At 44.2% G+C, this 11,429-nt stretch overlaps 1 protein-coding gene across 1 annotated transcript; it reads left to right on the plus strand.

Moving 5' to 3' along the window:
• Positions 1 to 858: 858 nt before the first annotated feature.
• On the plus strand, positions 859 to 10,657 carry LOC132388320 (oocyte zinc finger protein XlCOF26-like). Its single transcript, XM_059960657.1, has 2 exons — positions 859 to 917; positions 6,784 to 10,657. The coding sequence occupies exon 2, from the start codon at positions 7,192 to 7,194 to the stop codon at positions 8,128 to 8,130; it is 939 nt and encodes a 312-aa protein (XP_059816640.1). The 5' UTR covers positions 859 to 917; positions 6,784 to 7,191; the 3' UTR covers positions 8,131 to 10,657.
• Positions 10,658 to 11,429: the final 772 nt, after the last annotated feature.

Consider the following 11,429-nt stretch of genomic DNA (forward strand, 5'->3'; position numbering starts at 1 on the left):
CCACGTAAGGGCCAACAAAACTGATACCACCGGATACTCCAGCAAATCCACACATATGGATGATACGAAGTGACTGTCACATATCCGTTGTGCACTGCGTGCCGATGATCAGATCAACCCAACCTTTTGGGCATGGAAGAGTTGCAGCCTATAGCAGTCACACGCTGAAGTTCCAACAGCTTGTCTCCCTCTCCCTCTCCCGCTCCTGCTCCTGCAGCTTGTGTCTGACGTCACAGCCCCGCCTCACTCAGGCACTTAAAGCGACACTCACAGTAAACGAACCGGCGTCTCGTAACACAATGCACCTCTAAAGTCTGACAGCAGACTCGCGAGTGAATCTTCGATGGTGCAGAGTCAGAAACCGAAGATTTGCCAGCCTGAGTCAGGGGCTCCAGAGAGAGATGGGGTCCAGAGGAGGAGGACGAATAAGACGAGCACGATGTGGTTAAAAGTGAAAGATTAGAAACATTTGGAAACTGGTTGATCGAAAAAAAGGTGGTTAATTTCTGCAAAACACAGGTGGAAATCAACAGATAAGGTAGAAATTTTGGAGAGGAATACATAGGAAATGTTTTCTCAGTATTTCCAGCAACTGCAGAATCTCCTATGTTTTATATCTGCATTTTACTTTGGCATTAGATACATGTTGATATTGAGTATATTGCTTATGGGAGCCGCTTTCTGCGTTAAAACAGCTGCAGATTTTTTCGATTCCCACGATAAAAAAAATGAGGTATGGACATTGAACAGGTGCTTGCAGAAATGTCTAATGGCACCGTGATTACCCATAGGGCAATTCGTTCAGAATTTCGCCGGCGCTGAAGCGCCGATGAAATGCGCAGGCGTCAGGCTGAGGACGTCCCTGAGTTTCACGCATGCGCGCAGTGCACAGAAGGCTTTGAAAATGTCGGTTGCAGGTAAGAGCGATTAACCGTGTTTTTATCTTAAATACCGACTTCAGGATAATTCCTCTGAATTTCGGACACCGTGGGCAGCAATCCCGGGACAGTCCTGCCCTCTTCCCTCTCTCTCAGCCCCACGATCCGCACACTGGCCCCGGGGAGCTTCCGGCTGATGCGGGAATGGGAACCGATGGATCTCTCAGACAGAGCTGAGCTCCAGCTATCTAAATGCAAGGATTAGGAACTCGGAGAAAGGGAACAAAATCTTTTACATCACAAGTTGAGAAAATCGCCTTTGTTCTACCTCCAATCACTAACAAGAGAAAATCTGCAGATGCTGGAATTCCAAGCAACGCACACAAAATCCCGGAGGATATCAGCATTAGGACTCTTTTCCACAGATGCTGCCTGGCCTGCTGAGCTCCTCCAGTATTTTATGTGTGTTGCTGCCTTTACCTCCTCTTGCTCTGGACTTTTCTACCGGTGAGAACATGTTTTGTCCCATTCTCTCTGGGTACATAATGATATCAAACACCTTTGCCCTGGGCAACAGGTAACTTTCACATCACAAATGTGCCTGATTCCAGTGAGACAGACTACTGCCCTTCCCTTCATATTCATTGGGATTTCATTCACTGAGTTCACCACCGTCAGTCATTGGGGACGGGTTCAGGGGGAATATATATGTAGAACACAGAAACTAGTGATGCCTGTTTGCATTTTGGTGATGCAAAAGTTGCTGGAGAATTTGCAAGTGGGAAGAAGTGGAGTGATATTTGGAAATCTGACTTCTTAAAGCGTAATTTAGCAAGCAAACCACATATGGACAATGTGCAAAAGCTTTGGTGAGAAACTCCTGCATTTCCTGTTACAGGCCTGCTACATAGGTTGTGTGAGAGTGCAGATGAACTCGATCAAACCCAGAGGAGATTAAAGTTCCTATTGACAGTGATTTGCTAGCTGTCACTGGGTAAAAAATACACAGTCCCAAGATTTATTTGCACACTGGTTATTACAAATTAGAGGGGTATTGGAGGGAAGGAGGGGAGACCTGCAGTGTCCCTGATGCCCTCCCCTACAAGATGTGCATCCAGCTGCAACTTGTAACCCTGCACTTCAATGAGCTGCTTGAAATGGGTGAATTCCATATCATCCAGCAGTTGGAGGGGGTGATAGATATGACATGAAGGGAGGTGAGCTACTCCCAAGGTGCAGGACACAGGAAACTGGGTGAGTCAGGAAGGGGAATGAGGTTAAATAGGCATCGCAGAGTACTCTTGTGGCCATTTCACACAACAACAGGTGGACCACTTCAGAAGCTGTGGGGGGAATTACCTGGCAGAGGAAAGTCAAAAGACTGATAGGGGATTCGTTAGTTAGAGGAACAGAACAAGAGGGGACGAATATCCTAGTGGTAAGACTTGCTAGTGGTAGTGAGCAGGGGAGGGGGTGATGTGGTTAAAATAAGTTGTAGGGGGAATGGGAGCCAGAATGACAGAACAGATAGTGGAGAGGGTGAATTGAATTGACTTTATTAGATACATATTTCATAAACATGAGGAGTAGAAATATTTACCTTACATCATCTAAATGTGCAATGTGTAATTTATAGTAATTTATAATAGATAGTTTGTACATAGGACAGTCAATATAACATCGAAATGCAATTGTATCAGCATGAATTAATCAGTCTGATGGCCTGGTAGAAGATGATGTCCCGAAGCCTGTTGGCCCTTTTGCTGTGGTACCGTGTCCTGGATGATAGCAGCAGGAACAGTTTGTGGTTCTGGTGAATTGGGCCTTTTTGTTGCTGATATTCGTTGGGCCCTTTTTACACACCTGTACTGAATCGTGGAAAGTAGATTGTGCAATGTATAATTTCCTTGTTTATATTTAGAGACATTTTTTGGTGTATAAAATGATGAGGGGTATTGAGCATGTGAGTGGCCAGAGGAGTGTTTTTTCCCCCAGGGTTGAAATGGTTAATGCCGAGTTTCCACACTCCCAAAGACCCTTTGTCCATCTCCTGAGTTAAGAGAGATGGAAAAATATTTAAGATCTCCCCCATCTGCTTTGGTTCCACACGTGGATTGCCATTCCGGTCTTCCAGAGGACCAACTTTGTGCCTTGCAATCCTTTTGTTCTTAATCTATCACTAGAATCCCTGAGGATTATCCTTCACCTTTTCTGTGTCAGCAACCTCATGCCATCTTTTAGCCATCCTGATTGATTTCTTATGTGTTCTCTTGCATTTCTTATACTCCATAAGAAACTGACTGCCTATCCCTGTTATGCAATTCCATTTTGTGCTTTACCAGGGTCTCAATATCTCGTGCAATCCAAGTTTCCCTACAGTTTCTATCTTTACCTTTTATTCTGACATACCCGCTTACTACTTTCAAAATTTTGCTTTGAAGCCTCCCATTTACCAAGCACACCTTTGCCATAAAGCAGCCTGTCCCAATCCACAGTTGCCAGGTCCTAGTGTTGATTCTAGGTGTTGATCCATGCACTGAACTCATCCACCTTTCCTGCACTGCTCCCTGTATTGAAATATACAGGGCTCAGCATATTCACTGCACCATGCTCAACTTTTTCATTCCTGAAATTTGTCTGAGGCCTGAACAACATCTTTCTCCACAACCCCACCACCATCTGTTCTGTTATTCAGGCTCCCATTCCCCCTGCAACTTTAGTTTAACACTCCTTACCCCCACCTCCCTCCATGCAGATCTATCACCTCTTTGGCTTTCCTCTCCCAGATCAATAAAAAGGAGGTGCATACCAGGTACAGGCAGATAGGAGCAAATGGGGTACTTATGAAATACAGGAAATTCAAGTGAACACTTATGAAAGAAATAAAAGAAGGCATGAGGTTGCCCCAGCAGACAAGGTGAAGGAGAATCCTCAGGGATTCTGCAGATATGTTAAGAGCAAAAAAGATTGCAAGGGAAAAAAAATTAATCCTCTGGAAGATCAAAATGGTAATCCACATGAAGGATAGCCTAGACTTGGGGAGATTTTTTTTGCATCCGTATTTACTCAAGAGATGAACACAGAGTCTATAGAAGTGAGGCAAAGCCGCATTAACTTCATGGACCCTGTACAGATTACAGAGGTGGAGGGGTTTGCTGTCTTGAGGCAAATTAGTGTGGATCAATCCCCAGGGCCTGACAAGTTGTTCACTTGGACCCTGCGGAAGACAAGTGCAGAAATTATTGGGGTCCAAGCACAGATATTTAAATCATCCTTAGTGACAGGTGAGGTACTGGAGGATTGGAGGACAGACAATGTTGTTCTGCTGTTCAAGAAAGGCTGTAAAATAAACTAGGAAGTTATCCATTGGTGAGCTTGACATCAGAACTGGGAAAGTTATTGGAATGTGGGTGCAGGAACCAAGTATATACTGTAAGTATTTGGATAGATGTGGACTGATAAAGGATAGACAGTATGGCTCTAGCCAATCTTTCAGAGTCTCTCGAGGAAGTTATCAGGGAAGTGGATGAAGGCAAGGCAGTAGATGTTGTCTACATGGACTTTAGCAAGGCACTTGATAAAGTCTCATATGGGAGGTTTGTCAAGAAGGTTCAGTCACTCAGCATTCTAGATGAGACAGTAGATTGGATGAGACACTGTCTTTGGGAGAAGCCACAGTGTAGTAGCAGATGGTTGCCTCTATAACTGTAATCCTGTGATTAGTTGTGTGCCAAAGGGATCAGTGCTGGATCTGTTGTTGTTTGTCATCTATATCTGTAATCTGGATGATAGTGTGGTTAACTGGATCAGAAAATTTGTGGATGACAACAAGACTGGGGGTTTAGCAGCTGCAAGAAGACTTTCATGGCTTGCAGTGTGATCTGGGCCAGGTGGGAAAATGGTTTGAGAAATGGAAAATGGAATTTAATGCAGACCAGTGTGAGTCGTGGCACTTTGGTCTGACCTACCAAGGGAGGTCTTTCACAGTGACTGATCGGGCACGGAGGAGTGTTGTAGAAGAAAGGGACCTGGGAATACAAGTCCTTAATTCACTGAAAGTGGTATCACAGTTAGATAGGGATGGAAGGAAATATTTTAGCCCATTGCCCTTCATGAACCCCAGTAGTGACAACAATAGATGGATGTTATGTTGACTTGTAGAAGACATTGGTGAGGCCTTATTTGGAGTATTATGTGCAGTTTTGGTCACCTACCTACAGGAAAGATGTAAAAGAAGTTCAGAGATTTCAGAGAAAATACACAAGGATGTTGCCATGTCTGGAGGACTTGGATTATAAGGAAAGATTGAACAAATCAGGGCATTATTCTTGGGAATGTAGAAGATTGAGGGGAGATTTGATTGTGATAGAGAGGCACACATAGTGTTAATGCAAGCTGGCTTTCTCCACTGAGATTGGGTGGGACTACAACCAGAGGCCATGGGTTATGGGTGAAAGGTGAAATGTTAAGGGGAGCATGAGAGGAACTTCTTCACATAGAGGGTCATCCGGCTGTGGAATGAGCAGCCAGCACAAGTGGTGCATGCGAGCTCGATTTTAACGTTTAAGAGGTTTGTGTAGATACCTGGATGGTAGGGGTGTGGGAGTGGGCTGTTTAAATAGTTCAGCACAAACTAGATGGCCCAAAGGGCCTGTTTCTGTATTGAAATTTTCTATGATTGCGACAAGAACCTGAAATAATACAAAAATTCACTCTAAGTCCTTTTAACAGATGTGCGGCCAACCAGTCATTTCAGCAGGAATTTTTTAAATGGCGTTAAAATTGTGGCATTTTGTTAATAATACACAAGAGAAGATCCCAGCTGCATGTCAAGAAAGACAATTTGCATGAGAGTGTTTCAGTCACTGTGGGACAAGGAACACGTGCCGCTCAGCAGGAGCCAGGAATAATACCAATGGAGGGAGTCAAAATGAGCCAGGTCACAGATTGGAGACGACAGAAATGCTCCATTGTTATTGAGACAGGAAGAGTATCAGGGAATTGATGGTCATTCCAGGTTCCAGCACTCTACCCAGTCAGGAGATGATTTCTCTGTCCAACTTAGGGTGAACCTCACTGTAACCGTGTGATACCAGATCAAACCTTGGCAACTCAAGTAATCTCATCTGAAATGTTGTCCTAAACCAGGGGTCGGCAACGTTTACCACTAAAAGAGCCAATATGGACCCATTTCCCACAGAAAAGAAAACACGGGGAGCCACAAAATGAAATAACACTGCATACAACCGGTTTTTTTTTGCCTTTATGCTATGTATAAACAAACTATAATGTGTTGCATTTTTGAAATTGATGAACTCCTGCAGAGAAAACGAAATTACATTTCTGCATGCAACAAAAACATTTTGAACTCCGAAAAAAAGACGTTGGGTTGAAGGTTACTACATAGTTAGCCTACCTTGGATCGAAGAATTAAAAGAATGCGCGCACTGGCGGGTGTCAGGCATTGGCAGTTGTGATGTATATTAATAGCGATAAAAAACACGTTGTAGCGGTGTAGCACTACACGCAGCGCTAAAATAAAGACTGCAGTCAAAGGTAACTTTATTCGAACTAAACAGCCTTGCTTTAAAGCCTCGCTCAACCCGTCCCCGTGGGCGCGGATGCTCCAAAAGACACGTACTCACAAACCCCCGTAGGCTATCTCCCTTAGTCGGAACGGTGGCTAATTGTGAGCCGGATCGGATGTGCCAGGAAACGGTGTCTCCGCAAAGTTTTCATATTGTACAAGATCACCATAATCTTCAAATTTCGAATTACATTTCAAAAGCTAACAAACCACGGGGAGCCGCATCACAGAGATCAAAGAGCCGCATGTGGCTCTGGAGCCGCAGGTTGCCGACCTCTGTCCTAAACCCATTGATGGATTTTGTAAATTTTTTTACAGGTTAAAAATGAGAAGGAATTCATCTCCAGGAAGCTCAAAAACGACACGCCAGTTTTGTTGTCTCTGCCTAGATACTTAAGAAGTGGAGCAAGGGATCCAATTGTCCACCCTTCCTGCTCAGACTGTGGGGAGGAATTCACTCGGTGATTTTGACCAACTGGCATGCCCATCATTTTACACAGGAAAAAGGACATTCACCTGCCCAGACAGTGGGAATGGATTCACTCGGTCATCTCAACTAAAGGTACATCAGCAAGTTCACACTGGACAAGGCCATTCACCTGTTCTGTGTGTGAGAAGGGGTTCAGTCGGTCATCCCACCTGTGGACACACCAATCAGTTCACACTGGGCAGAGGCTGGTCTTCTGCTGAACTTCTGGGTAAGGATTCACTCTGTCATCTGACCTAATGGCTCACCAGCGAGTTCACACTGGGGAGCGGCCGTTCACCTGCTCAGTCTGTGGGAAAGGATTCACACTGTCATCCCGCCTACTGGTACATCAGCAAATTCACACTGAGGAGAAGCCGTTCACCTGCTCAGTCTGTGAGAAGAGATTTACTCAGTTATCCAACCTACAGAGTCACCAGCGAGTTCACACTGGGGAGAAGCCATTCACCTGCTCAGTCTGTGGGAAAGGATTCACTCTGTCATCCACCCTACAGAGTCACCAGCGAGTTCACACTGGGGAGAAGCCTTTCACCTGCTCAGTCTGTGGGAAAGGATTCACTCTGTCATCCAACCTACAGAGACACCAGCGAGTTCACACTGAGGTGAAGCCATTCACCTGCTCAGTCTGTGGGAAAGGATTCACTCAGTCATCCAACCTACAGAGACACCAGCGAGTTCACACTGAGGTGAAGCCATTCACCTGCTCAGTCTGTGGGAAAGGATTCACTGTGTCATCCATCCTACTGGTACATCAGCGAATTCACACTGGGGAGAAGCTGTTCACCTGCTCAGACTGTGGGAAGAGATTCACTGACTCTTCCACCCTACGGAGACACCAGCGAGTTCACACTGGGGAAAAGCCGTTCACCTGCTCAGAATGTGGGAAGCGATTCACTCGGTCACCCAACCTACGGCGTCACCAGCGAGTTCACACTGGGGAGATGCCGTTCACCTGCTCAGTGTGTGGGAAAGGATTCACTGACTCTTCCACCCTGCAGAGACACCAGCGACTTCACACTGGGGAGAAGCCGTTCACCTGCTTATTCTGTCGGAAGAGATTCACTCAGTCATCCACCCTACAGAGTCATCAGCGAGTTCACACTAGAGAGAGGCTCAGAATGTGGGAAAGGATTCACTCAGTCATCCCACCTCTTGGCACACCAGTCAGTTCACAGTAAGGAGAGGCCATTGTTATGAATCCTTTGGTTTTGTTTGCTGTAGACTGTCATTTTAAGAGAGAGAGAGAGAGAAATTAAGAAAGTGAATCAGTCTGACTTGCAGCTTGTTTACATCGCTCGCAGCTTGTTTAGTTTTAACTGAGGACACAGACACTCAGAGTCAGACGGAGACAAAGGAGGAAAAATGGAAGGATCAAAACCAGGGAACTAGTAGCCAAGGATCACTGTTTGGAACTTTCCTTCGCTCACAAGGGTGGGCTAATTATCGATTCACCGTACATCGAATGTGTGGTTGTCACCTCATTTGATCCACAGGAGTGGATCTGATTTGGGATATCCTGTGGAGACGACTTATGTGTTAAGCCTTGCCTGGCTGTGGCGTGGTCATTCATTTGATGATACCACTTATGACAATTCACTTTAGGTGATAATTCGTATGTACATTTGTAAAGATGATGGATAAAATCTAGAGCGACTGTTCTCTCTTTTTACCACCATGGAACCTGTGGAATACAACATAATTGCCTTCTCTCAACATTTACCCTGGATTACAAAAATATCTCTCTCACATCACCTATTCTGTGAATTAATTGAACTTTAATACTTTAACATCTCCAGACTCCAAGCCTTGTTTCCCCTGAGCTCAGAAGTTTGGGAGTTATATTTACACACATACATACACATAACACTCATGAGGAAATCTGCAGATGCTGGAAATACAAACACAAAAAAAATGCTGATAGAACACAGCAGGCCAGGCAACATCTATAGGGAGAAGCACTGTCGACGTTGTGGGCCGAGACCCTTCGACAGTACTAACTGAAATATAGTAAGAGATTTGAAAGTAATGAGGGGAGGGTGAAATGCAAATGATAGGAGAAGACCTGAGGGGGTGGGGGTGAAGCTGAGAGCTGGAAAGGTGATTGGCGAAAGTGATACAGAGCTGGTGAAGGGAAAGGATCATGGGAAGGGAGGCCTTGGGAGAAAGAAAAGGGTGGGGGTGTAAGTACCAGAGTGAGGGGGAGAACAGGTAAACAACTAAATATGTCAGGGATGGGGTAAGAAGGGGAGGACGGGCATTAACAGAAGTTAGAGAAGTCAGTGTTCATGCCATCATGTTGGAGGCTACTCGGCCGGTATATAAGGTGTTGTTCCTCCAACCTGAGTTTGGATTCATTTTGACAATAGAGGAGGCCATGGATAGACATATCAGCATGGGAATGGGATGTGGAATTAAAATGTGTGGCCACTGGGAGTAGTCTTTTGCTGTTGGTTCATTTCTAAAGCATTATGGTTTGTAACAAAATGGGGCTGTGTCTGGGATATGACAAATTTAAGGATTGATTAATTATCAATTTCATTGGGGAAATCCCTTTTGATTTACTTGTGTGTGGAAAACCAGCAGCAATGGATGTTGATAGATATCTGGAAGTGTGAACCTCTCAGGCATTAGAGGACACCAGAAAGATTGAGTTGTTGAGTATTGCTAGAACGTTAATACTTGCTAAGGTGAAATTGACAATGAGGAGGGCACAGATGCAGAAGATAATAGCTGAGCATTATGTATCTGAGGATGTGTTTAAAGTGAAGGAGTTGGAGGTGTTTCCTGAATGTAAACCTCGTGAGCTTGAGCTCCAATAGAAGTTAGAAATATTAAAGATGGAGGCTCCGGAAAGGCAGATGCAGTTTTAGGCTAAAGAGGCAGAAAAGCAGACAGAAAATTCTCTTACAAAGTGTACTTAAGGGGAAGGCTTAGCAACCCTATTCTGCTTTGACAGTTGCTGAAGCAGCTTATTATTTACTTATTTATGCTGCCCCAATCATCGCCACTGGGCTATAAATGTGCAGGAGCTGTGTGTGGTTCAGTGTTTTGCTCAAGGACACACAAGCTGCCTCGGCTGAGGCTCGAACTCATGACCTTCAGATCGCTAGTTCAACACCTTAACCACATGGCCACGCATTATGACCACATATTATGACGTAGTGAAACAGGCTGTGCTCAAAGCTTACGAGTTGGTCCCAGAAGCAGACAGGCAAAAGTTTAGAAATTTGAAGAAATCTGTGAACCAGATATACGGAATTTGCTTATGAGAAATTTGTGTCTATTGACCACTGGTGCACATCTGAACATGTAAATGATGATTTTAACAGCTTGAGAGATTTGGTTTTAATTGAAGAATTCCAAAGGTGCGTCCCTGATGACATAAAGACGTATTTAGATGGAAATGATGCTGCCACTCCGCAGGAATCTGCTGGATTAGCAGATCAGTTTGCTTTAATTCATGAAGTTATGTTTACCCTGAATAAGAGTTTCCAAAAGGCACTTGTCAAGTTGTGGGTAAACCTAATGAGCTCACCCCAGTGGCCTGTACCTGCATTCGGTGAACCCTTTTCCAAAGTTATAGTGGATTGTGTTGGCCCATTGCCAAAGTCTAAAGCTGGCCATCAGTATCTGCTAACTATTATGTGTACTACATCCAGATTCCCAGAGGCAATGCCTCTCAGAAATATTAAAGCTAAAACTGTGGTGAAGGCTCTTACCAAGATTTTCACTTTATTCGATTTGTCTAAAGAAATACAGTCTGATCAAGGATGTATTTGTATATCTGCATTATTCAAGCAGGTAGTTTATGAATTGGGAGCAAAACAGATTGCATCATTTGCATACCATCCGGAACCAGAAGGGGCTTTAGAAAGATTTCATTCTACCCTCAAAACAATGATTAAGACATATTGTGTTGAAAATGGAAAAGACTGGGATGAAGGGATACTTTTGCTTTTGTCCAGATGAAGGAATACATTTGATTTTGTCCACAGAAAGAGAGTCAGTACAGGAATCACTGGGCTTTACTCCATTTGAACTTGTATTTGGTCGCAGAGTGACCTTTGACCTTGTTAAAAGGAACCGTGGATTGATGGGGATGTACATGTTAACTCGTTAGACTATGTTTTGAAGTTCAAAAATAAACTACACCAAGCCTGTAGTCTAGCGAGACAAAACTTAAAGATTTCTCAAAACAAAATGAAGTGTTGGTTTGATAACAGGGCTCGCGAAAGAAAATACCAGGTGGGAGATAAGGTGCTTGCCTTATGTTGACGAATCCACTTCAGGCGAAATTCAATAGACCGTATGAGATAGTCTCTCAAATTAATAATGTGAATTCTGTTATTAAAACACCCGACTGACGTAAACTAACACAGGTGGTGCACATAAATATGATAAAGCCTTTTTTGACAAGCAGGCACCATCTGTGAGTATTGTTGTCAAAACAAATGAATCTGGTAACCCTGAGAATGAA

This window comes from Hypanus sabinus, unplaced genomic scaffold, assembly GCF_030144855.1.
Source record: "Hypanus sabinus isolate sHypSab1 unplaced genomic scaffold, sHypSab1.hap1 scaffold_2961, whole genome shotgun sequence".
Taxonomy (NCBI): Eukaryota; Metazoa; Chordata; class Chondrichthyes; order Myliobatiformes; family Dasyatidae; genus Hypanus; species Hypanus sabinus.

Coding starts and splice junctions, on each gene's coding strand:
- LOC132388320 (XM_059960657.1), top strand. CDS start 7,192: ATGGCTCACCAGCGAGTTCACACTGGGGAGCGGCCGTTCACCTGCTCA.